At 45.2% G+C, this 27,912-nt stretch overlaps 1 protein-coding gene across 1 annotated transcript in view; it reads right to left on the bottom strand.

Annotated features, from left to right (window-relative positions):
- Positions 1-843: 843 nt before the first annotated feature.
- The window catches only part of ZNF236 (zinc finger protein 236), a 78,153-nt gene continuing 51,084 nt past the window's right edge, over positions 844-27,912 (bottom strand). The window contains exons 20-34 of the mRNA XM_014535907.1: positions 25,512-25,663; positions 23,489-23,704; positions 20,545-20,827; positions 19,853-19,956; positions 17,995-18,360; positions 17,496-17,641; positions 17,165-17,405; positions 16,618-16,794; positions 14,789-14,944; positions 11,568-11,755; positions 8,289-8,420; positions 5,833-6,030; positions 4,909-5,038; positions 3,775-3,951; positions 844-2,927 (exon numbers count right to left, since the gene is read on the bottom strand). Coding sequence (XP_014391393.1) covers positions 2,803-2,927; positions 3,775-3,951; positions 4,909-5,038; positions 5,833-6,030; positions 8,289-8,420; positions 11,568-11,755; positions 14,789-14,944; positions 16,618-16,794; positions 17,165-17,405; positions 17,496-17,641; positions 17,995-18,360; positions 19,853-19,956; positions 20,545-20,827; positions 23,489-23,704; positions 25,512-25,663 — 2,791 coding nt within the window. The 3' untranslated portion in view covers positions 844-2,802. The remainder of the gene's footprint in view (positions 2,928-3,774; positions 3,952-4,908; positions 5,039-5,832; positions 6,031-8,288; positions 8,421-11,567; positions 11,756-14,788; positions 14,945-16,617; positions 16,795-17,164; positions 17,406-17,495; positions 17,642-17,994; positions 18,361-19,852; positions 19,957-20,544; positions 20,828-23,488; positions 23,705-25,511; positions 25,664-27,912) is intronic.

Here is a 27,912-nt window from a genome sequence, read left to right as displayed (position 1 = left end):
GGTACTCCTTGTGAGGACAGGTGTTCTCCGTCCCCTCAGCGACACATGGCCAGAGGACATGGGCAGCCGATGAGCCTCCCACTGACCTGACGGGCCACAGGCAACATCCAGGTGGGCAGGGTCTCCTTTCACACCTGTGCAAGCACCAACGGGTATAACTGAGGCAAAAGGCCAGCTGCAGGGGAACCACGTGTGGACCAGTGCACCCTGTGTGGGCAAGGGCACTGGAGTTTCCATTTCTGAAAGGATGCTTTTGTCCTAAGCCACTGACATTCTATGGGAATAACCTAATGGCTGGGATTCCATGCACACAGGGTTCCTCCCGAGACCTGGCGTCACAGGAACGCACCCAGGCTCTCGCGCAGACCCGGCCACCTAGCACCGGTGAGCGTTCACTGTCTGAGTTCACAGAGGGAAAGGAAAGTGTCAAAGTTCCTTTCGGTTAAAAACTATCTGAACTTGGAATGAATTCATGTGCCAAACTTCCTTATATTAAATATTCTAAAGGGAAAAATGGGTCCCACTTACTAACTTCATGTTTTATTGATTGTTCTTCCAAAAGAGATCTGCTAAGATGAGATCTTTCTGAAGATGCTGTTATCTATCCTCATGGTCCTGGCTGTGCAAGGCTGGAAATCTCTCGTCAGAAGACTTCATCGGCCACTAAGTCATAAAGAGCAACCTGCACTCCACCCAGGGCTCCATAAACTGTCTTTACAAAATCTTATCTTTTCAAGGAATGTTTTGCAAAGAAGCAGCTTTTATAATTAGAAAGTGAATCAAAGTAATACACTAATATCTTGTGTTTACTTGCTAATAAACTGAGAACACTCACAAAACGAATTGTTGAAGGGTTTTTTCTTTTTCTTTAACCAAAGTAGAAGTAGTTTTAGATTCTCGTGGTACAGAGTTCAGGGCTGTGCTTGAGTACAATTAAGAATTAAATAAACCCCTTTTAGAGATTGTCCTGAGATGACATTTAATGCTAAAAACAAAATAAATAAACTAGCAAGAACAAAATTTTTTAAATTCCAATAACTGCAACTTGGGATTTTTGTTTACCAAAATTAATGAACATTTCTAAAATATTTTAATACAAAATTATAAAAGAAAGTGCATTAGAAGCAAAACCTTTAAAACTCTGGCAAAATTACATTATTCTGAATACACTGACTACAGCCAGGTACACACACCAACATTCAAGGAAAACCTCAAGATATATAATAAGTCCAGCATCACAAGAATAAGTCAAATAAGGCTTTTCCCCTTAAAAAAAATATACAATACACAACACAGTTTGAAAAAAAAGTAATATTATTTAACAGTTTTCTGACTTAAATATTTTCACATAACAAAAGTTTTTATATCACCATGTTACTTATATACATATCCAAAAGTGAACAAAAACAAAAAAAATCAAAAGATGCCCTTTCAAAAAAATAAGAGTGAAATGTCTCTTTTTTTCAGGAACCCGAAATGAGTTCCTCTCTTAATATACAAAGTCCGTACACTATTTACAGTATAATAAACTGCCCTCTGAAACCAGAGAAGAAATGAGAGAACATAAAGGCAGTCATTTTTCAGAAAAATAAAAACAGCCCAGCTCTATGTTACAATGAAAAAGAGACCCATTTATTAATAAAATGAACACAATACTGGTCTGAAGTGCTCAGAGGGAGGTAAAAGCGCTGATGCTCTCTCTGTAATGGGGACGAGTGCTTATATTTACAAAATATACTGTTCAGCCACACAGAGGCCCATATATCTGTATGTACATATGCACTTATATATAGAACATATAAATAACTTCAAAGGGGAAATTCACATGGAGAGAGAACTTTCCATCTTTGGAATGCTGCAGGAAGGACACGCCGCCCCGGCACGGGGGGCTTGGTGTGGGACATGTTGAATGTGGCACCATTGATGAGACAAGAATTCCCTGAAATAAAAACACACCTGCTGATGCATGAGTAGGAAAACACGGGCTCAGGTGGGCTCTTGCCCTTCGACTACAGATAGACCTAATGTCGCGGTGAGCAGGGCCAAGCTCCTTTCTCACTTTCTGTTGGCAACGGAGGGCTTGTACTTTCTGCAACGGTCTGGCCCGTGGACCTGCTTGTCGCTGGTGAGGCAGGGCAGCGTCGCTTGCGGACTGAGTCGTCCTTGTCCATGTGTCGGGTTTACTCTGCTCCCCAGGTTTACGCTCAGAGGCTGCCTTCTTATAACTAATGATTAGATATTTTAATGCAGAGAACTGGTCCAGCCATTTCTCAAGGTATTCGTTCTATTAACTTACAGACTAAAAAGAGTCAGTTTCTACTACCTTCAAAATGCACAGAGAAAAGAAAAGGAACTTCCCTGTGTGGTCTAACATTTTTTTTGGACTTTGTGCACCTACCTGACATTTGTTTTATAAGCTATGCTTCTTAGAACATAAAGCATGAAGGAAAATATGACCTTTTCCATGTTAACTTGTCTTTGTAATACAAAGAAATCACACTACAATGATAGTAAGATCCAGTTAACTTGTGTGTAACTAGACGCACTGGCCACGGAGCAGAGGGTGAAACTGCCTGTCGCGTACCTGAGTTCAGTGATTTGTAGACAAATGAGAACAATGCGGTTACATTTCCCCGGATTTTTTCCTAAGTCTCTGAAAGACAATGATTCTTTAGATAATTTTATAGCTAAAAACCTACTGTGGTAACATGTTTAACACTTGAAGCTTCGAAACAGAAATTCCAAGTGCTTCGTTCTGCACAGCACAGAACCTCAGAGATGTCCCAGGGTGCCATGGGCTGCTCAGAAGACATTGGCCAGTGCCTGCCACTCGCCGGCGGCCTCAGGCACCACCTCCTCCAGATGCAGGGTCTGGCTCAGCTCCTCGGTGCCCTGCTCCTGGGGGCCCGCGGGTTCCTGCAAGGCTCCTGCAGGGCAGACAGAGCACAGGCAGATCAGACTCCAGCAGCACAAAGTACTCAGTTAAAGGACAGCTGGAATAGAGACAAGGACTTTCTACTGGTAAATGGAGGGCTTTCCACCCCAATGAGGAGAGCCATTTGAGCGCAGTTTGAATGATTCAGGGGTGATGTCGGTACTAACTGTGAAAATGGCAGTGGCCATGGACAAACCCGCCCATGAGGGTGCTATTCCTGCGGCAGACTCTAACATTCACAACTCGCCTCTTTTCCTGATAGGAAGTAAAGCAGGGCCTGGAGCGTATCCGTTAAAATGAACTTTCTCTCCCTCAAAACCCCGCAACAGTGTCTTCTTCCTCTGGTCGCCAGTCAGCATGCAGGCCCGTCAGCTTCACGCACAGGCCACACCACCCTAACACCTAAGTAAACCTGCGGCCCATCTGTCAGACACCAAAGGCTCTATTCAGCACATACATACAACACGAGCAGCTCAGCCCTGCATGGCCACTGGGCCCCTGCAGCCCATCCAGCCACTGACCATCACCCCTCTCTTCACAAAGACTGGTGCAGGCCCAGGTTTGTGGGACACGGCAGGGGGCCACAGCCTCAATATGCCCAGTGTTAGTGTGTCAACATGGACAGAGGCCCGTCTGTGGACAAGATGGCCTGACTCTGCCCTATGAGAGCCAGGCACACAGACAGCACTGGGCACGGAGCGGCCCGGCTGGACCCACACTTGGCATCCTACACTGAACACTTGGCCTTGCACTGCATCTGGGGAAGGCTTCCCCAGGGCCCATGGGCAGGATGCAGCACCGGCCCCCTACAGAAGGCGCAGTGTGCACAGGGGCCTCACCAGTGTAGCTGTGCGCCCGCTTCATGTGGAGCTTCATGTTGCTCTTCTGGGTGAAGCCCATGACGCAGTAGTCACACTTGTAGGGCCGCTCGCCTGTGTGCTTCTTCATGTGCACCTGCAGTGCGCTCTTCTGGTTGAAGGCCTTCTCACACAGCGTGCAGTGGAAGGGCCGCTCCCCTGAGGGCAGAGCAACCAAGTTAGTGCCTGAGCTGCCCTCGAGGAGCACATGCAGGAGACAGGCACATGCACACGACAGGCACACCCACACGACGGGCACATGCAGGAGCTGGGCACACACATGGAAATGACTGGCAGACAAGGGCTGATTCACAGGGGTCACCATGGTGTCCTTCCTGCTCCCGCCAGCAAGTCCATTCCATGGTGACACATGAGAGACTGCCAGAGGCTGCTGACAGTCCTGAAGACTTCATAAATGAGGGGCACAGTGTTTCCAACCCACTGGGGCAGGAAAACAAAAAGACCTTCAGGACATGAGACTGTCCTACCACTTGATTAAAAGTAGGACTTATGAAATACTTTAAAAAACATGTAACTGCTTTCATGTTAATTCAGACACTGGAAAGTGAAAGGAAAAGCTGCTCAGTGCGACTTCTGCTGGGTGCCTGCATGTGGACCAAGAAGGTGGACAGGTCCCAGGAGGCCCTAGGCCCCAGCCTGAGCAGAAGGTGCTCAGGCCTGGGGAGCCCAGGCCAGGCAGAGGCGGAGGACAGAGCCTGGGACATAGGAAGGGGTCTCTGTGTGAGGAGGAGAGAGGGGCGAGAGGCAGGGAGAGTTTGCTCCCTTATTGTGTGTTTTTCTGAGACTGACTGACTTAGTGGAGACAGGAAAAGCCAGTAGAGAAATGTGAGAAGAGACAGGAAGGAAGCCCTGTGGGACCACAAGGTAGTCTGGCCTGACACTGTGCTTTATGCTCACAGTCTGAGCAGCAAAACCTTTCACTTAAAGGCTAGTTACCGCAATAACGTGATAAAAATTAGGACAAACGGCATACATGGTCCTTGTATTATACACAATGTGTGCTATGGTGAACAAGTATTCCATGTTAAGTCCTGGTTCCTCCAGGTCTGGTCAGAGGTCCCTGTGCCAGGAGCCCGCAGCCCCGCGGCTCCTCACCTGTGTGGATGCGGCTGTGGCGCTCCAGCTGGCTCGGTTTGGCAAAGGCCTTCTCACAGGTGTCGCATTTAAACACTCTGGGCTTCTGCGAGCTTAGAGAAGGGCCAGCTTGGTGTGTCTGCATGTGCTCCTGTTAAAGACAACACAGCAATGAAGAAATGTCTGTGGTCACAGGAACTGCCCCACCTTCGGGCACTCAGGTCCTGTCCAGTTACATGTGGCTACAAACAATGCCGCAACGAATGACCTTGGGCATATTTTGTGCTGATTCGCAAGCAGGTGCAGAGACCCTTGGTTAGGGCCTCCCCGTTCCCCTACAGAAGGTGTACCGAGCCCAGTCTCACCAGCACTGACGGGATTTCAGTCTCCCCACACCTGCCACAGGTGCTCACCACTTTTTTAGCATTGGCCACTCTGAGGCATGACAGTCTCTCCATGTTCTCCTCATTTGCATTCGACACTGACTATGACTAACGTATGAACATCCAATTGGCTCGTGCAGTCACCAAGCCTCTTAGGACAGTGGTTCTCAACCTTGGCTGCACATTAGAATCACCTGGGAATCTTTTTAAAATCCTGATTTCTGGGCCTCATCCTCCGGAAATTCTGTTTCTTTGTTACTAATGTTGTGGCCCCACCCCATAACAAAGAAACAGAATTTCCAGAGGATGAGGCCCAGAAATCAGGATTTTAAAAAGATTCCCAGGTGATTCTAATGTGCAGCCAAGGTTGAGAACCACTGTCTTAGGACTGAAACACCCCGGTAAACACCCTTATCTCAACTGACGTTTTCCTCAAAAAAATTGCACAAGTTGTCACTGAAATTTGTAGTAACGTTTGTGACTCAAGAGTTGTGCCCTTCATTGAGCGTGAGTGGGCTGGGCATCGGGGGAGGGGCTGCAGTGGTGGCTGAGGGCACTGTACCTTGAGGTGGGTGGCCCGCTTGAAGGCCTTGCTGCATACGGGGCACACGTGGATGCGCTCCCGGCCGTGCGCATCCTTGCTGTGGTGCAGCAGCAGCGCGGACGACGCGAAGCTGCGGCCACACTCCACACAAGGGTGCTGCCGGCTCTCCTTTTCGGGCTGGCCGCCCGGGGCCAGGTGGGCAGAGACGTCAGTTACCTGAGATGGGTCAGAAATCCAGGACTTTACTCAATGGTGCAGTTGGCAAACCAACAGAAGACAACAGACACACTTCATAGGCACCAGCCACAGTTCCTGGCGTGTCCTTGTGGACATGGTCAGTGGGGCCTGGTGCCTTTAGACCAGGATGGCACCCACTGAGAGTCCTGACTGAATGGGTTCACAGAACAGAAGGGGTCACCTGAGAGTGACTGCCAGCTGCCTGTCCGCTTCCACATTGCTGTCCTTCCCACTCAGGGCCGCTTCCTCATCTGAGAAACATAACCAATCACAGTACCTGCCTGTCAGGGTTCAGTGACAGTTAAATGAGAGACCGTCCCTGGCACACAGCAAGGACCCAGTAAATGCTGTTAGTGCGAGGGTTAGCTTCGACACACAGAAATGATATTGCTAACAAGTACTATTGCTATGGCTGGAGATGTCTTTTAGCAAATGGCACCACAAACAATTCTCAGCTTTTGATTGGATTAAAGGATTTCCCCCAAACTTTGGATCACACCCTTTAGTAGGCTTTCTATTCATTCTAATAGGATGTCATCAATACTCTAAAAATAACTAACAAAATAAATGAATGAAGCAGGAGGCCTTCCCTGCTTAGCTCTTATAAACAGGAGTTTTGTTTTGTGGATAAAAATTTATGATGACTTAGTGAATGAAAACTATAAACAATTCTAAAGAAAACTGATGGAATTTTCTATTTCCAGCCTAGTATTCTTCATAATACTAGAAAAGACAAAAATGGATATACTTTAAAGAAAACAGCACACAGTGTCTGCAGGGTGCTCTAATATTGATCAGCACTCAATAAAGAGAATGAAATGAAAGAAGAAAAGAAAGAGCAAAGGTCAGGAGAGCAGAGAGAATGCCAATGTGCCGCAGGAGCAATTTTGTGACACTGTGTCAGGTGTGCACATGTCTACATGAGCCTGTATGTGTAAAAGAAGAAACAAAAACACCCGTGTGTATTCAGGACACCGAATAAGGCAGTGATGGTGAACCTTTTGAGCTCGGCGTGTCAGCATTTTGAAAAACCCTAACTTAACTCTGGTGCCGTGTCACATATAGAAATTTTTTGATATTTGCAACCATAGTAAAACAAAGATTTATATTTTTGATATTTATTTTATATATTTAAATGCCATTTAACAAAGAAAAATCAACCAAAAAAATGAGTTCGCGTGTCACCTCTGACACGCGTGTCACAGGTTCGCCATCACTGGAATAAGGCATTATTTCTTGTGAGTCAAAAAACGTTTGAGAACCACTAGAGTAAGCGGTGCTTCAGGCTGCTCTGTAAGTGCAAATACACACCGTGGTTTACGGGTGGTGCACTCGAAGCATGCGGTGACAGAGCCCAAGCGCATGGCACTCAGATCCACCAACACACTCAATATTCATCGCTTCTGAACCCAACACCTCACTGTGAGAGGGAAGTGCTCGCTGTGCCGCTCCCTGCACCATGACAACCATGGATGTCTCTGAGTCCTGGGTGCCCTTAGTGCATCACTGAAGTGTGGTCTTGAGGACCCCGAGACCAATGTGCAACCATTTTACAAATAGAAACTCAGCAAGATGAGGGAAATTCCCTATGCTGGTCATGTCTACCTTCTTTATGGAAAAGTCCTGGCCCCACTAAAAAACCAGTGAGTCATCATCTTGACACTCATTTGCTAAAATTGCTGAAGCATAAAGTTAATGCTTCTTCCATTCAGAGATTGTTACTATATTTGTAACTCTGAAAAGCTTTAAGGAAAGAGTGTTTAGACGCTTTTATATTTAGAACTATCATTCACTGAATATGGGACAACCTGCATTTTAAGAAATGAGACTAGTCAAATGACAAATAGATCATGCACACACATATGACTGTGTATATGAGAGAAAATATAACAAGTCTATAAAAGACCAGCAAAGGTCTTTCAAGAAAACCTATAAAAAAACTAAATGGGAGTAAATGGCATGTGAGGTCTGATCAGTAGGCAAGTAGAAGATGTTAATAAATTTCAAACTAGATCCATACACATTATTGTTTGCTATCTCTCACTTTGTGGTGCAATAAATCATGAAAGGAACAATATCTAGTTTCAGCCTTTCAGCACATGCTGTCCCTGGACCCTCCACAGCTCATACCATTCACACTCAGGATTTGCTGGAGACCCACCTCCTCATTCCCCATCTCGTCTGAGTCTGTGCTTTTAAAAAGCATGAATGGTTGTGAGCGACAGTGTGCCCTGTACCTGGTAGGCGATCTCTTCACAAGCAGTGGACCCTGGCTGTGGGGTATGGCTCACCAAGATGACCTGTGGTGAGCCTGCTCCTCCGTGGCCTGAGAGGGAGGGATCGGTGAGCAAGGCTGGGAACTGCTGACCCTGCCGAACAAGGATAATCACTACTGTAGACATCAAAACATTATCATATCCAGTAATAATGTAGAAGATCTGTTATGGTACAGTCATTTTGGAAAACAAGTTGACAGGTTTTCAGAAGGTAACCACAGAATCACCATATGAATCAGCAATTTAGTTTGGAGGTATCTATCCCCCAAATGAAAACCTATGTCCGCTTGTAACCCTGTACATGAATGCTCATAGCAGCACTACTCACGGTAGTCACAAAGGGGAAACAGCCCATAATATCTAGGAACTGGGTAAATAAAATGTGATATCTATATAATGAAATATTTGACAATAAAAAGGAATGAAGTATGACACAGGCTACAACATGGATGAATGTTGAAGGCAGTCACTAAGTGAAAGAGGCCAGTCACAAAAGACCACACATTATATGATTCCATTTATGGAAAATATCCAAACAGGCAAATCTGTAGGGACAGGAAGTATATCATTGGTTGCCAGAGGCTGGAGGACACAGCACAGCATGGGGTAAGTTTGGCACAAAGTCACAAAATGTCCTAAAAGTAGATATGGTGATGGTCACACAAATTTGTAAGCACGTTAAAGACCATTAAGTTGTTATAAACCTCATATAAAGAATGTTTCCTTGTTAAAAATACACATACCACTTTGCTGTATTACACAGAACTACGATGAGTCTTATGACCACTCCAGCACACCCTTCTCCACTGACTGGGAACCGGAGACAAGGCAATAATAGATATGGTCAGCAGGATGGGGGTGCAGAGGGGAAGCTCAGCTTAAATGACCTGACTTTGTACTACAAATGCTGAATCTATATAAACAAGTTAATACAGAACTGGAACTGCTAAAGTCAAAGCTACTTCTAAACATACCTTACGCAGAATCCAGACTCTCATTTGAAGCATACTAACTTAAAGACTCAACATCAGTGCCTAATGCTGAAGGGTAAGGAGTCACTAGGACACTTGGGCAAATGTCAGGTACCCTGCAGCTGAAGGTGAGGCTGTTTCTCAATGTCTCCAGGAGAACAAAACAATCTGGGTTCCCACAGGGAAGATAAAGAATGGAGGAGGGGAAGACTGAGATGGCTCCTCCCCTCAGGGATGAGATGGCTTTAAAAAACTCCACCCATACAGAATGCTGGGTCCACTTCCTCCGGGAAAGACACTTGCGAGGCAGACAGAGCAGGGCAATGGGTAGGACACAGGCCGGTGGGGCACAGCTCCAGACAAGCAGAGCTTCTTAAATTGACTTAGATTCTTTTTTTTTTTTTTTTGTCTAAAGTTTCACATATGTGGATTTTTTTTAATGTTTTTATTGATTTCAGGGAGGAAGGGAGAGTGAGATATAGCAACATCGCCCCCTACTGGGGATCGAGCCCACAACCTGGGCATGTGCCCCTGACTGGAATCGAACCCAGGACCCTTCAGTACATAGGCCAATGCTCTATCCACTGAGCCAAACTGGCTAGGGCTGACTTGGATTCTTTACTTCCCATATGCCTTTAAAAAAGGTGAAATGATGGTATTTTAGGTATATCCATGTATCAAATTGTATTACCCAAACATGGGATAGATTGAAACAGTGCCATCTGTACTAGCAAAGCTTTGTGTTATGACTCCCTTACAAGGGAAGGTTACCCATCTGCTACGTATCTGTTGCGGGCTTTTGCCCCACTCTTAGCACAATACCAATGTGGAAAAATGGTGTCAATCAAAATTAATAAATTCATATCTCCTATTTTAATAATCAAAGGTAAATACAACTGCTGGCCAGGAATTCAGATACACCTAAGAACCAGTGCTGGCTCATAAATTAACATTCCTAACCAAAAGCGATGATATTGGAGACTCTTAGCACATGTGGGCTTATCAAGGGGAAATGACAATTCCTTCCTGATTTGAAATGACAAAGCTATAGAAGAACGGATTAGCAGTCATCCGGGAGGAGGGGTGAGGTCCTTGAAGGTGGACACGGTCTGTGCCTGACCTTGTGGATGGCAACGCCTAGGTGACACCATCTACAGATCTGCAAGATGCCATCCCTAGCATCCACTGGATAAAGGGTACACAGGATCTCTCTAAATTATTTCTTACAATTGCCTGTGAATCAACAATTATCTCAAAATAAAAAGTTTAATTAAAAACCTATACACAATGTAACTTACTAGTGTATTATTGCTGTTTCAATTGCTAATATTAAGTATTCTTAATGCAAATGCCTTGATTCAATAAGCAAAGTCCAATAAAATAAACCCAATGGTCAGCTGGAATCCACTGAAGTAGCACATGAAAGTTGTTTGTTTCTGGTTTGCATGATTACTTGACTCAATTTATTCCTTTGCTGTATTTGGTTTACACTAAGGTAGAAATTACAATAATCTCACTCCCCAAGGGCACATGATTCCCAAGTGCCCGCGCTGGCCGAGGGGGGGGGCTCTGGCTCCAGCTGCATCCAAGGGACAGGCTAAAACTATCACCTAGCGAATGCAAAGAACTGCTCACTGACCTCTTACTTTAGTTATGATGAATAAATTAATTACTTATGATTTTCTAATTAAAGCTGCCCAAGTTTTCAGCGTCTTCACTCAATGCATTATGTGACACAGACACCCCGAGACTGCACTCCCCCGGCAGGGACTCGTCTGAGCACATAAATGACTACTTATGGAGTCCTTGATGCAGCATATGCCCCTCAGTAAACTCATCTGTAAAACTAAATGCTGTGCAGCCACTAAAGCCTGGGCTGGAACCATGGATGGGGACGACCTTCAGAATGCAGGCAGATGGAAAGTTTAAATCGCACAAAATACACAGGAACTCTTTCCTGAAAACTTTAAAATATGTGTCAGTATATGTGCACAGGAAGGTGTGGAAGGGAATATACACTAAAATGTTAACAGTGGTTCCCTTTGGAAAGTAGATTTTTTTAAGGAATACTTTTTTGTATTGTCTGAATTTTCTTGTTTCCCCCTTTTTGCACTTAATATATTCCTTTTTTTTAAATCAGAAAAAGACCTTCAATTTCAAAAGAAAATGTTCAGAACACATATTTGAGAAGAACTAATTAATGAAGTTTCCCAATCACCCCTTGACAGAGTGCCATAACTGCATGATGACGGGACAGGTGTGCACCTACCTGAGAAGCGATGTTGAGTGTGACCGTGTCCAGTCCTCCTGAGAGCAAGCCCTGAGTATCAGCCAGAGTGAGAGTGACGCTGGCCTCGCCTCCCACTCCTGACGAAGACATGACCAGGTTCTGAGCAGAGAGGGCCGATGGGGATGCAGGAGCCGTGGAAGAAAGGCTGCCGGCTGCAGTGCTAAGTTCTACAAGAAAGGCCAGGTAAGCAGATCAGTGGGGAGGCTGGGGGAGTGGGAAGGACAGTCTTCACAAAGGAGCAAGTCTGTCGTCACCAGAACCTGCACCGTCTAAGCTTCTGAAATGGCATCACAGAAACCACAGAATCTTTGATTCCAGTTTTACGGCAAGCTTTCTACAGTTCCTAAATGTCTTTGTACATAAACATACTCTGTTTTAGTATAACAGAGGGAAAGAACAGTGAAAGGAGAGTAAAAACCTGACCTTACAGTCTCTGTCACGGCTACCACCACGGAAGGAAACTCCAGCAAGAACTTCCAGGACCCTGTCCCAGCAGGACCAGGGACCAGCCACAGAGAGGAGTCCACTGATCCCTGAGCAACCATCAGGCCCCATGCAGAAACTAATAGAGCACAGTTATTAAAGAATTCATGTAATTACATAAACGATATATACAGGAGATAGAATGGTGCCAGTGAGCAGGTCAAAGGGGATTTGACTCAGTCTGGGTGACTTCTCTGCTCAAGTTCACACTGTTACCACCTCACATCTGCTTGTCCTGAACACAGGCCATCCAGATAAAACTGGACAGAAACGCTGCCTGAGCCTGCCATTCGCTCCCTAGCAGTTTATCTTAGAAATGGCATGATTAATCTGAAACAAGGTCACTGTAATGCCTAGGCTCACTGGCGTGGCCTGAATCCTGGAAGTGACTTTGACTCTAAGGTAAATACTGCCCAATAATAAGACAATCTCTTGACCAATACTGTGCAGATGGGATCAGCTACTTAATTGTAAGTAGTACTAATGGAATATGCAAACCTCTCTAAAGATGCGCTTAACACCAAGAATGGAGTAGTTATTTGAAGTCTCTTCCTAACTCAGGACTGTTCAAAGATGGATGCCAAGACCTTCACCTTCGAGAGGTACCATCACCATGTGTCCAAGGAAGCCGATGTAGAAGGGAGACCCTTCATGTTGATTAACCAGATGGCAGGAGTTTCAAGACTGGAGCTGAGACAGCCTCAGAGTTCTTCATGTGTCCTCATTCCACCCGCTCTCTCCACCTGATCAAAACTCCAGGATCACCAAGTAGCATAAAAACCATGTAAGTGAAGACATCAGGCACTCTCCCTGTCTGCACATCCGTGTGCCGAGGGCTCACTAGAGACATAGGTCACATCACCCCGGCCAGCCCCAGCCCCAGTGCAGCAGGCTGGGGAGCCTGGTTTCCTGACACTCCAGAGTCTGCTAACCCTCTTTCCACTCTGCTGGTCCAACACGACCCACGCAGAGGGGGGAAGAGGATAATCTCACAGTCCAGGGACAGGATTCTGGATGTGGTCAGAAAATACCTCTCATTCTTAACAACAAAGACACAAGGATGATTTTCAAAAAAAAGTCTGCTCTGTAACTTAAAAGTATATGATATACTTCAGATGTATTACCTATTATAGACCAAATTATAACCCGAAAGTCCTAATTTGTAGCCAATTAAAACGTAAAACAAAATTCCCCTTAGTTGAAAAATAAACAAACCACCTCTCATTTCAAATGAGTAAGAAGTAAGTTCTGTGACAGATTTCAGAGCCCCAAACTGAACAAGCGAGCAGACGCAGGAGGAACAGAGCCTGGAGCAGACTCAAGCCCAAAACCTAGTGGGAACCATCACTGGCCAGACGCTGGGGTGCTGGATCTGCCAATATGCTGTTTAGACCATTCCTAATCACTCAGGCCTCAGTTTACCCTTCAGCAAATGAGAGGATGGACAGAAAATTCCTCTAAGGTCTCGAGGGGCCCATGCCCTCCTTGGATCCAGCCAAATTCTACACCATGCCACCTCGCCTCAGCACAGCAGAGATTATCTGGCCTGTAACACAATGTCACTCTCTTGGGAGAAGTGCTCCCCATGGGCCCATAGTGCTACTCCCTGCTCAGCCCAGTGTCCAGAGAAGTCACCCGGACTGAGTCAAATCCCCTTTGACCTGCTCACTGGCACCATTCTATCTCCTGTATATATCGTTTATGTAATTACATGAATTCTTTAATAACTGTCTGTGCTCTATTAGTTTCTAGGACCCAAAATTCCAGGGGACCATGTGTGTCTTGCTCAGTATCATGTTCTCAGACTTAGTACAATGCTTACACCCAGGACACAACACAATCTCTTGCTGAATAAATGAATTACTGGATAAGAAAGCATTTCAATGAAGCACACAAAAAGTCTAGCTGCGGGTACAAGTACCTGTAAGATCAAACTTTTTCTCAAAAAATGAACTAGAGAGCTGGAAAATAAGAGGGCTAAGAAACTGATAAAACCTCTACAAGGTAAAGAACATGAGAAAGGTATGGCATCCTAAACTGCTAACAGTTACTTATGAAAGTGTGATTTTATACGAGCTCATTTCCTTTTAATTGTGCTCATTTATTTTTATAAAAGTCTACTCAACACCTTAGAACAGCGGTTCTCAACTTGTGGGTCGCGACCCCTTTGGCGGTCGAACGACCCTTTCACAGGGGTTGCCTAAGACCATCCTGCATATCAGATATTTACATTACGATTCATAACAGAAGCAACATTACAGTTATGAAGTAGCAACGAAAATAATTTTATGGTTGGGTCACAACATGAGGAACTGTATTTAAAGGGCCAGAAGGTTGAGAACCACTGCCTTAGAAGGATGTCTTTCAATTGTGTTATCCTACTGTGGCTGGGCAGAAAATTCACACTGCAGGGCCCAGAGGATGACGAGCCAGGACCTCACAGCCCAGGGGGGAAGGGGCAGCTTCATGGAGCCATCAAAGTGCCCACGTGCATGAATACATAATGCCCTAGGTATCTGAATACCATTACTTACTGCTGTTCCTTAAGAGATAGAATTATCAATTGGTTGATAACTCTACAGAGACCTCTACCACCATCAACCACTGTGGAATGACACTGCATGTGACAGGACGAGGGGCTGAGATGTCGTGCTAACAGATGGCTCACTCCTTTCCACTGACCTTCAGATCCCACAATGTCACTGTCAGTTTCATACCTGAAGCGGTCAATGCTGCACTCTGCGTGAGAAGCTGGTCATTGCTGATTGTCAGGGTGGCACCTGCAGACTGATTACTGACCGTAGCCCCGGACAATCTTATCGTCCCGTTTAGCTCACTGCTTCCACCAGAACTGTGCTGAATAAGGTCTTGACCTAAATGAAAATTAATACTGTAATATCTGAAAGTAACATGGTGACTGACACTCTGGCAAGTGTGATGAATGTATAATACCATGTTTATAGAAAAAAGTGAAAATAAGACTATGAAATACATTTCCCTAAATGAAAGTATTTGTTCACACTTTTTAAGCTGTATTTTTCAAATGCTTCTTAAAAGTTTTGCTTTAACTCAGCATTTAGGCACTTAAATTACACACTTTGTTGAATAAAACTTAAACTGAATTGACAATATTTCCCAATGTGATGGATCACCAGGTGTAGCAAAATGTGTTAAAAAGGATCAAAGAGATACTACAAAATGATACCAGCACCTCCCTTAGCTGGCTCCCAGGTGGCCAGCTGAGCTGTCGCACCTTGGACGTCTGATAGGGGGGGCTCACTGTCACTGGGAGGCTCACAAGCACTCCAGCGCACCCACCATGTGTTCCCAGCAGGGTCCCACACCCGCTCATGCCAGCCCCTCAGCTAATGTCACATGTAATAGAACCAAATAGTATGGGAGCAGGTGAACATGAGAGTTAAACCTGCTGACATTTCAGTGAGTACCAAACAGAATTCTTGGGAAAGATTGGACAAAGACAAGTTGCTTTTAAAAAGTTCTGCTGTCAAGTTAGGCATAAGCAAGCCAACGATACAGAACTGGAGGGAAAATCATCAGAAGACAAAAGGATGCTGCACTCTGCTCTGTCATTACCAGCACCCTCCGGGATTGTAAACAGACAACAGGACAGGAAGCCGCACACAGCGGGCTGAGTACGGGCAAATGAAACTGTACAACTGCCATGGGCAGAGCGGACCCGTTTTCAGGAGAGCTAGGATTCACTTTTTGGTTCTGTTTCACACAGCTTTTCATTAACAACTGGCCTGAAAACATGAGTTACAGAATCTTCACTGCATATGTGCAAGGTAACTCAGGGAGGTGAGGACCAGCCTCTCCTTTTACCCAGTGTGTGTCAAGTTTTCTTCAAATGGCTTATGAATGGCTAACAGACTGTAAAATTTAACTGAAGTAATATTTGTGCACAGCCAAGGGTCCTGTGGGCAGAGCCACCCATAACATGTGCTCCGAGCTAACAGGTCAAACACGCTGGGGGCATGAATGACACGCAGGAGAAACACCTGACAAGAATACTGCAGTCTGAGGCAGAATGTATGGGCTTGGTGACAGACTCATAGGGTCCTTCTGCCAGTTTCAAGTGACCTACACTGCCAAACGGTATTCTCATTTGTTTATTTACCTCTCAATGTTTGCCATAGGTCACATTTGTATACATAATCCGAGTAGAATCTGAAAAGAGTAGGCGAGTAAGCTCCCTATAATCTTTGACAATGCACAGTTTATGTGGATTATAATCCTTTCGCTTAATGGAGCATGAATGAGACTTGTGATGCAACAGTTTTCTGCTCGTTGCTAAACAAAAAAATATGTGAGAAAAAAAATCACTTAAACTGGAAATGATGGAACTATCAATTTTAATTTCTGTTATCAAATTTGAGCAGTAACATTGTCACTATGCCTGAATTTCTTACCTGAATTACAAACACGTATTGGGCACTGGCTTTATGCAAAGCTGAGTGTACAGAAAGAATATAAGTAAGACAGACTTAGATTGCAGGTAAAAATATGCTCAACATGAATGACTAACCAGAGATGGTCAGGGTGATTTCCTGTGGGGACCCTGAGGATGACGTGGTGGGCCCAGCAGCCTGTGCTAAGACCTGGCTGAGACTGGAGTTGTTGATGGTCAGGGTGATCTCATGGGGGCCACTGGAGGTGGACACCAGGCCTGGTGATGGCATCACTTGAGTGAGGTCTTGAGTCCCTGGTTATTGTTATAGAACAAAACAAAGCTGGGCTTAAAATGCAATATTCTCTTCTTATATTAAAAATACTTTAGTGAAAATGTTACTTCAAAATGAGAAAGATTTGAAAAAAAAAGCAGTTATCTCTAATTCCTTCACCTATAAAGATAAGAAAGCCTTATGAAATAGGAAGCCAATGGGACAAAATTAATTCCGTGAATGTTGCAATCTACATGCATATATTGAATAAACATCAGTTAAGGCATAGGACGTTTGTTTAGTGAGCTTTAAAAAGAGAAGAAATGGCATCACAGTGTCCTAAACTCAAATTCATGATGATGAGCACAAATCTGACCCTCCATGGTCCAAGCCCATAGGAGTGGGTCTTACCACTACTGCTGGTGGTCAGCACAGAGTCCTGCTCCGACATCGAGCTGATGGTCAGGTTGGCAGAGGTCACCGTGGGCTGTAAGGACAGGCCTGAGATGGGCTGGATGACCACACTGGCTGGGACCGTGCTGTCCGCTGTCTGAAGGGAGCTGTTGTGTGAGGTCGAGCCCGGCTCCCCCGTCAGTTGCTGAGCAAGCAGGTTGGTGGGCTGTAAGCTTTGCTGCAAGACACCTGGGTCAATCTGAAAGGCAGCACAGACATTTGTAATGAAGTTTCATGCTGTGTGACTCAGACTACATTTAAGCACAGAAAACCATGGCAGGTGCCACACCTGTAATGTGATGTTGTTAATGCCAGAGGTGTCGATTCCAGAAATTTGAACATTAGGCCCAACCAAGTTAGCCGCCAGCTGTAACTGGATGCCTTCCAGGGCGGCCAGGCTCCCATCCGTCAGAGACACTGTCCAGTCACTGCCACCTGCATGGAAAAAGAACAGGAAGGAATGGGTATCAATAGGAAAACCTAATTTTTATGTATGTATCAATATGATCTGGTGAAGGAACACTAAAACCCACTTTACACCATATACACACACTGTCTGATTCAATCATCACAAAACACACCTGTGAGGGAACACCACCATCCAGATCAGAAAACGAGGCTGAGAGCGGGTACACTGACTAGCCAACACCAAACATAGCAACTGCACTTCATTAGGCTCTGATCACACCCCAGGTCACGGACACAGGGAGAGTTGTTTCTCACATCTGCAGACATGTGGTACATCTCAGGGCCCTTACTCAGTCCCCACCCGCCAGCTGCAGCCATACCTGACACAGAGCCAGGGAGGACGGCCTGGCTCACTAGTCCTGGCTGAAGCAGGTTTGGATCAAACTGGCCAGTCAGAACCGAGTTGTTCATGATCAGCAAATTTGGGTCAGCAGAGGCCGGGCTCAGCAGGCTGGCGGGCTGCAGCCCCTCGGGCGCACTGCGTGGTGTGGACTTCCTGGCTTTCTTGGGGTCGGGCTTATAATGAAACTGCATGTGAGTCTTCCTCCGGCCAGACGTGCGGAAGCGCAGCTCACAGTGTGGACACTTGAAGGGCTTGGCTCCAGTGTGCAAGCGCATGTGGACCTTCAGACTCCCCTTGGTAGAGAAGGCGTTACTGCAGACGTGGCAGCTGAAGAGCTTCTGACCTGTGAAGGGTCGAAAGTCAGTGTCACGTCCATGGCAGGGTGGGCGGCGTGAGTGTGGAGCCTGTGACCCAGGGTTTAAAAGGGAACAGAGTCCCTCCTCCTGAGAGCGACAATAGCCCAGCTCTCACCACCACCACTTCTGACTCTGCAAAGGGCATGCTGATGGCTCAGCTCTTTATTTTCTTTCTTGAAAAGGGGGCACCCAGGAGCCAGCACAGGTAGAGGCCACCCGGGAGCGTGAGCTCTGGGCTTGCAGAGCCCCGGGTCTAGCACCATGTACCCACTGTGTCCAGAGTGTCATGAAGACCTCGCAGGCACCTGAGGGCCCTATCATGAGCATCAAGTTGCCCAGGAGAGTCCCAGGAGCAGAAATGTCGTGGTCTTGCTCCCCCAGAAACGGGCAGGCCAGGACACAGACCAGGACAAGAGAGGCCCTGACATTTTTCAGAGACACTGCTTTCCCTCCCAAGTGCGCGGAGCGGACTGGAAACCCCAGCGTGCGCAGTCACCATGAATGTCACCACACCTGCCCTGAGCAGTCATGCGCAGTCACCATGAATGTCACCACACCTGCCCTGAGCAGTCAGCGGGCTGCGACACCTAGTGAGGCAAGAACAGGTGGGATGCTCCCCTTGAACCCCAGCTGTTCACAGAGCCTCCAAGAGGGTCAAACACCCAGAACCTAACAAAACAGAAAAACTGTCCACAGTAGAGGCATGTCAGTAGGTTCAAGTATCTATTTACTTAGTTCCAAATATGAACCCATCAGAAAAGGATCATGTGGTTTTATAGAAACTTGTGAAACTCCATTGTGCTCTTTTGGTTAGTTCTGCTTATAACCAAAAATTAAGACTATAAATTACCTCAACAGTCATCATCCTACAAATCATAATAACAACGCTAACATTTACTGAGAGTCACTTAACTCCTAATTTTACACATGAGGACCCGGAGGCTCAGACCAGTGGCTCAGAAGCAGAGGCCAAGGTCCAAGCCAGGTGGAGGTCGGCACCTGCCTCCCAACCACTCGGACACACTGCGGAATCAGGACTCAAAGGCTCAGCACAGCTTAATTAACCTCAGTCCCTCAAGTCAGATAAAGGAGAGAAAGTGGCTGTGGAAATTATACATTAATTTTTTTCTTTTATAAGATTTGTCTCCCACATAAAAAGAATTACTACCATATAACTGTAATCAGATGCCAAATTCCAGTTTTTACAAAACCTCAATAAACCAAATCTCTTTGGCATTTAAGTCTGATTGAGAATACAAGATAACTGACAACTGGATATTTGAGACCTCGTCCCTTTTCCTTAGTGTTTTGTAGATCACTTTTCCCACATCAGGAATGAAAAATCCTTTATATCTATTTATCATGGTTCCTGGTTTTTATGCTTCCCATAATTTGGGAGTATTTATGTGTGCACAATACAAAGGAGAAAACAAACACAAGACGCCACAGTCGGGCACCAGCGATGCAGCCCACTCTTACCTGTGTGAGTCTTCACGTGGCAATCCAGGGTGGACTTCACAGTAAAGCTCTTCCCACACTCGTCACATCTGTATGGCTTTTCTCCCGTGTGGATTCGAACATGTCTAGCCAGGAAACATTGGCAATTCAGTGTTTTTCCTTTTTATGTGATACACAATTCAAGCAAACTTCATGATTTTAAATTTGTAACTATCCATATAAATAAAAATTATGTAGACTAGGTACCAAATACATTTAGCCAAACAAAACCTTTAAGTTTCACTCTCTGCAAAAAAAACACCATAAACAAATCCAAAAGACAACATGAAACCTGAAAGGCCAATGAAATTAGGGCTCACTGTCCTAAAAACAAGAGCTCTCACAGACCAGCAGTGTGGGGGCCGGCAGTACCCGCTACAGGCTGCACCAGGTCCTCTTCAATGAATCACTAAGCTCCAATTAGAACTTCACTACTACCACAGTCTATTACATAGAAATAAGTACAAGCAATCTACAGAGCAAACACATTTCTAATTAACATTCTGCATGAGCTTAAAAGGAAGCCTCAAAATCTACAGCAGCTTGAAGTGGGGACTCAGGAAACCTGTCATTGTGCCTTTAGTGGCACCAGGCTCAGAAACGGCCTCCCTGACTGCAGTGACAATGGCCAGAGGGACACAGAGCACGAGGCCCACCCACAAGGCCGCGCCTACCTGACAAGGTCGCTGGGCTTCTTAAAGCTCTTGGGACAGTAGGAGCAGCAGTTGGCGAACCTGGGCTCAGCCTCCAGCTCGGCCTGCCGGTCCTTCATCTCGCTGATGCGGTCCTTCTCGGCAGCCGACTGCACCAGCACCTGCTCTGACACTGTGGCGCTTTCCTGGGGCTGGATTTTGGCTAACTGCGCTGTCTCCTCCTCTGTAAAAGTGATGACCTCAGGACGAACCTTTCTAGATGCATTTCTTTCAGAATTTTCTTCCTCTTCCTCCATGCATATATCTAAACGAAGTACAGGCAAAGGGTCAAATCCCAATGAAAAATGTGTTTCCACAGAACAAGTTTATTAGACTAAACGAGTAGTGTGGTTAAATTACTAATTTACTAGTTACTACTCAGTGGAGCTACATTTGAGATTCAAAGAGATTGTTCCCATCACTATTGTACTGAGAAACTAAAGCACATTCACCAGAAAGAAAGTCCGAGAAGGATGCGCGTTGGGGGAGGATTGGCGACATCAGAAGGATACTATGCCTAAAGGTTCACTTCTTACAGGCAGCTGCCAGCCCAGCAGAGAGCTCTGAGCCTGTCAGTGTCCACACCAGCCATGGGTATTCATAAATATAGTCACCCATTTGTTAACATGGACAGGAAATTAATTATCATCAAATAAAGGAAAGCAGCAGCCCATAAAAGGCCCAGTCAATAAACTGGCAAACAGCCCCCAATTACTGAAAGGAAAATATGTCTTTAAATATATATGTGTGTATGTATTCTCTCAATGATTGTAAGGACATATTCACCCTGATTAAAAACAAGAATAATCCACTATGAAAATGTACAGAAGGAAGGTAAGTCTGTCTGTGAGCAGGTCACTAGTGCATAGACGGCTAAAAATTTTGAAAAAAGATCAACAGAAACACTAGCTAGCAAAGTGGACAGTGGCTAAAACCAAATGAGTGAATTTAAAGAATAACTGGATGATTTCTCTTAGAATATAGGAACCAAAGATAAGAAGATGGGAGAAATGGGTGGGCGAGGAAGGAACTGAAGGGAAGAAAGGGTCGGGGAGAGGGAGAGGAGGAGAGTCCTGGGAGACAGCCATTTTTAGTAGGAAATCCAGAAAAAGAAAATATAATGAATTCAAATTCCACATTCTCAAAAAAACTTGGAAAGAGTTGGGGGCAGCAGGTTACAGATGGAGGCCCCATCAACACTGATAAAGAAATATGGATAACTGTATTAAAAATTTTAAAGTAACCCAGAACAAAACCAACATAACAAAAAGCCATTAAGTAACAAGAGGCGGTGAAATATAACACAATAAACAGAAGATATAAAATAAGACAGCGGTGTTAGGCCAGATAGGCTTACTATCAGTCAACAGCAAGGAATTAAATCTCTATTACAAGGTTTGAGTAAAAAAAAAATAGTAATAATTTAACAGGTGACTTTTCTTCTATTGACAAGGGATTTCATGTAAGGTCTTTTTGTCACTGATCCAAAGTAGGAAAACACCAAGACCTAAGGGGAGCATCACACAGTGTGTGGTGAAGCCGTAACAAGCCCCCACATCGGTCCTCACAGCACTGACCTCATGGCATTAGATGCCTTGTTGATTGATGGGCAGGAGCACACATGTTAGACTTAGAGATTATTGTCACTGGCTGCAAACTAGGGGGTCTAGAAATAACATATGGATGGCCTATATTTTTTTCAGTTCACTGGAAGGAAAACAGTTACTATTTTCTTTCTTTTTATTTCACTAAATCACAATGACAATAAAAAAAAAGAGATAAAGACTCCACCAGGTACTATCAGATTAACAAGCTGGAGCTCTCTGACTAAACATAACAGGTCAGACACATCCACATTGAGAAGCAGCTACTGGAGAGCTAGAAGAACAGATGCTCTGCAGTGGATTTGGGTTTGCTACCTGAGGAAGGTAAAGTACATTTAAAGACGTATTCCCCCAAGTAGAAGAAAAAGCTCCATGGCAATCAGTCCAGCAGAGCAGATGGGGAGTAAGCAATTGGGGAGAGACCACATGATCTCGTTGAGTACACGCCAAACACACACCCTGTCTCCGCACGTTCGTTCCACATATATGAATGTGTGATACACAGTGCTGCCACACCAGAGGGGACACCCTGTGACATGTGTTCAAACTAGCATATCTCAAGCTGTATATGGACTAACATGTTAAAAATACTAAAATGCTGTGTACTGGCATTCTGTGTCAAAATATACAATGTGTACATTCTTGACACTGTAATTTTACTTGTGAAATTTGATCAAAATAAATCAACTGATAAGCCCAAAAAGTACAAGCACAAAATAATACTGTTGGAATTACATACTACTTGTAGTTACTGGGAAAATCAGCTTGTCTAACCTTTAGCAGGCTCATGTACAAAGTGAGATAAGTCCCACAAACCATAATTCTCATGTCAATTAAATGAGACAGTGAACGTGGGGAGCACAGGTCCCTGAACGCTCTTACTATTCCAGTGAGGTGGGGTGAAGCTCCACGTATGTCTACAGGAGAGGACAGAACAAAGCATGATGGGATCCGTGTAGCTGCTTGAACTGATGAGACCTGTGTTTAACAGTATCAAATACATCCAGGATACACACCAGGGGAGGGAAGATTGAGTGGGCCACAACCTTACATGGGGCACTGTGGCAGACCCCTACTGGCTAGGAAATTAAGATCTCCGTCTGTGTCCACCTGGAAGGGAGACTGTACATCCTGGAGGCTGACTGTCTGGTCTGCGGTGACTAGTGAGAGAACTTCTCCTCGGGCCTCTCTGAATCTGTGCTCCACAGAGCATATACTGCTTCATAATCAGAAAAATATTAATTTTATTTGTGACTTGTGCGTTAACTTATCACTACATTAGCATCTGGCTAATAAGCCTTAAATCAACAAATGGACAATACCTCCTCCTCCCTCGGCCTCTCCAGGCGCTGATGTGGCAGAGGGGCCTGCCTGGTGCCTCCGCATGTGCTTTTTGCAGTGGACTGTGGTCCGGAAGCTCTGCTCACAGAATGGACACTTGTAAGGCTTCAAGCTCATGTGTGTCGCCATGTGCCTGGTGAGGCTGCCGTTGGTCGTGAACGAAGCATTGCAAACACTGCAGCTGAACGCCTTCACTCCTGTGACATCGGGAATGAGGAAAAACACGTATTTTGTTACCTTAGAATCGTAAGTAGTCAAAGCCAAGAGAGATATGTTCAATAAGCCAAAGACTGGTCATTAGCTATGGTCGCCTGTTTTCAGGAACTGGACACTGTCTAAGAACATGGACACTGACAGCATCTTCCTAGACTCCCAGTGAAATCAAAGCTCCAAGAGTCTTTCTCTCTCTGCCCCTTGGTCTTTCACATTTCAACTAGCAATGTGTTTGTGGGATCTACTCCAGAAATTATTTTCAAATCCATCTTTTTTCACATCCCTACAGCAAGAGATAGAGTGGGCCCCGAGGAAGAGCCTACACACCTCTACACAGCTTCACTCTCACACGAAGTCTGAACAAGGAGGCCACTCTCCTGATGACACGGAAGCAAGCCAAAAAGGGCACTTCCCTCTGACCTGTCTTTTCTTCACAGAGGGGCCACCCCGACTTCCTAAACCCACAGGATCAAGGCACATGACTTCTACTGCAATGGCTCTGCTGCCTCCTGAGAGGGCCTTCGGAGCTCCAGTGACCTGCTCTCACCCATTAAAGCCACTGCCTACCCACCAACCTACGGACTGGCCTGCAAAACCTTTCCTTGTTTCATTGTATGTTTTTAAGCAGTACACCGCTATCCTATATAATAAAACCCTAATACGCAAATCGACCAAATGGCAGAACTGGTTGCTATGACACGCACTGACCACCAGGGGGCAGATGCTCAACACAGGAGCTGCCCCCTGGTGGTCAGTGCTCTCAGATAGCCAATGTTCCACAGCCGGCCAACCTCCCGCAGTCTCTACCCCCAGCCAGCAGGCCCCAATCACCCCCGATTGGGACTAGGTGAGATGGCCCCCATTGGTCCTGATCGCTGGCCAGGCCGAGGGACCCCATCCATGCATGAACTCATGCACCGGGCCTCTAGTTTTCAAATAAAACCTTATACAGAATATATGTCAATATTAAACAGAAACGTTATTAATATCTTAAATGTATTAAGGAGATAAAAGTGATAGATTTAACTGAAGATCATATACCTGATAGTCTATTAAAAAATTCTTACATCTGAATAAGAGTATAATTTAATTTTAAAATGGCATAGGATTAGAATACACATTTCTCAATATGCACATGAAAAGAAGCTCAACATCATTAACCATTAGAGAAATGTGAATCTAAGCCACAATCAGATCCCAGTTCCCACTTCTCAGGATGGTCCTAATAAAAGATAGACACTGAGCTATGATGAGAAGTGAAACTGAAACCCTCCTCCAGTGCTGGAGGACCAATGAATGAGTTTGGGGAACTCAAAGATGTAAACAGCACTGTCATAGGACCAAGGATTCCACTCCTAAACAGAGAAATAAAAACTGATATCCACACGAAAACCTACATGCAGATGTGCACAGCCCCAAATGGAAACACCTCAAGTGTTGCTGAGTGGAGAAACGGAATATGGGCTCTAACCACACAGTGGAAAACCACTGGGCATCAGAGGAATGAAGCCCTGATACCCATGCTACTATGTGGATGAGCCGTGAACATGCACTGAGAGAGAGAAGCCACTGACAAAGGCCACAGGTTGTAGGATTCCAGTTCCATAAAACGTCCAGAAGGGAAACTACAGAGACAGAAAGCAGGTGGCGGTTGCGTGGAGCTGAGGCACGGAGGGGTACGGAGTTTGTTTTGGGTGTGATGAAAATGTCCCAGAAGTGGATAGTGGCAGTGGTGCACAACTCCATGAACACATAGAGAACCATACAATCCCAGGGCAGGCAGACAATGACCTGTATGTGTCTTCTCATGGGACTTGAGGACCCCGGAGGAGACGAAGCCGCGGCCACAGAGCTTGCATTTGTAAGGTTTCTCCCCCGTGTGTGAGCGCACATGCTGCTTCAGGTGGCTGGACTTCTTAAAGCCCTTGTGGCAATACTCGCATCTGTAACACAAAGGAAGGCACAGGCCCTGTGAACTCACAGCACAAGTGAGATGTTACCTCTGGGAAGAAAACAAGCACGAGGTCCATCCAATCATCGAACTGTGGTCAGAAACTAGGGGATCTCCAACACATGACACTATATAATATTAGCAGTAACAATTCTGCTCAAAGTATTTGTAGGGTTAAACATACTCAGTAAATCCTACAGGGATTCCTTAGTAGGCATAGTATTTTACTATAGTCTTTCTTTAGAGAACAAAAAAATTTACTATGTTGTTTTCTTTACTAAGTCATGAGACACTGGAAGCTTCCTTTGCTTAAGAGTCAATCATTCCTGCCCTAGCCGGTTTGGCTCGGTGGATAGAGCGTTGGTCTGCGGACTGAAGGGTCCCAGGTTGGATTCTGGTCAAGGGCACATGCCTGGGTTGCAGGCTCAATCCCCAGTGGGGGGCGTGCAGGAGGCAGCCGATCAATGATTCTCTCTCATCATTGGTATTTCTATCTCTCTCTCCCTCTTCCTTCCTCTCTGAAATCAATAAAAAGATATTTTTTTTAAAAAAAAAAAGAGTCAATCATTCCTGAGTTAGACACATGGAAAAGTCAATTCATAAAACACTTTACAAACCAGATTTTATTGGAGCTATTTTGAATATATATATATACATACACACACACACACACACATACAGTATTATACTTCCCCTCAGTTGTTATGGGATATATTTAAATTGCTTTAAGAATGAAAATTATTATACATTTCAAAATTTCTATTCATATATTATTAAAAACTAAAAAAAAAAAAAAGATTTAGAAAGCTCATTCCATTATATTCCCCCGCTTTTCCCATTTCCTAGTTTCAGTCTATAATAGGAAGTCAGTGAATCCCTCCACCTAAGACCAGGAACCTGCATAGCCAGAGCTCACTTTCCTCTAGTGTCCAACAGAGTCTAAAGGCTGACTGACTGTGAACATGTTTTGAAATTTCACTCTAATATGTGGGTGCAGTTCCGTGGGATTCCTATTAAAATACTATATAGAAAAGCAAGCCAACAGTATCACTGCTGATTTCTGAAAGTTAATTCTGCACAAGAGATGGAGATGGATTCCGGTCCACGTGTCAATAGAAGAAAATAATCTATTGAGAATTGAGTTGCACTAAACCAGTGGTATTTGCTCAGAAAAGTCCTCCAATGAGGAAAGCAAATTTTTCAAAACAGTCACATCTATTCATTAAAATCAACCACCACAGCAAAGCGATCCTGGCAGGGCCGAGAAGAAATGGCCTGTTGGAGACAAGTATGAGGCAGGACTTTCACGATCCGGCCACAACCTGGCCCAGCACACACGCCTCACCTCCGGCCACTCTTCCACACTGAATGGGACCCCTCTCTGCCTGTGAAATGCCACTTCCTCTCTCCCCAGGGACTACACCTGCCTGCTATGCTGACAACAAAGTTATTCTTCCAAACTGTCCAACAACCTAAAACACAGGAGCCAACACAGTGATCATGTGACATGCTGAGTTCCTGGGCACAGGACCCACAGAAAAGGCTCTTGTGAAGTGAGAGTCTGCCCAGCAATCACATCTCCAAGAAACTTCACTATCATCCACATCTGTCATACTTATGGGACAAGAAGTAATCCTATACTAATAAAAGACAAACATGCAAATTGACCGTACTTTTGCTATGCCTTAAGCCACGCCCACCAGCCAATCAGAGCGACTATATGAAAATTACCCCAACCAAGATGGCTGCCGGCAGCCACGGGGCTGGAGTGAGCAGGAGGCTTGCTTGCTCCAGTTATGGAGGAAGCCAAGGTTCCCTGCCTGCCGCGGCCCGGCTCTGAACTCCACTGAAAGCAACAAAGTTTCAATTATAGAAGGTAAAAAAACCCCAGATACCTGCTTTCAGCCAGCCATGGCCACGGAGCTGGAGCAAGCAGGAGCCAGCTCTGAGCTCCACTGAAAGCAACAAAGTTTCAATTATAGAAGGTAAAAAAACCCCAGATACCTGCTTTCAGCCAGCCATGGCCACGGAGCTGGAGCAAGCAGGAGCCAGCTCTGAGCTCCACTGAAAGCAACAAAGTTTCAATTATAGAAGGTAAAAAAACCCCAGATACCTGCTTTCAGCCAGCCGTGGCCATGGAACTGGGGCGAGCAGGAGCTGGCTCTGAGCTCCACTGAAAGCAACAAAGTTTCAATTATAGAAGGTAAACAAATCCCAGATACCTGCTTTCAGCCAGCCGTG

The sequence above is a fragment of the Myotis brandtii genome, unplaced genomic scaffold, assembly GCF_000412655.1.
Source record: "Myotis brandtii unplaced genomic scaffold, ASM41265v1 scaffold154, whole genome shotgun sequence".
Lineage (NCBI taxonomy): Eukaryota > Metazoa > Chordata > Mammalia > Chiroptera > Vespertilionidae > Myotis > Myotis brandtii.
Note: the sequence above shows the minus strand (reverse complement) of the source record. Positions and strands in the feature narration are given on the sequence as shown.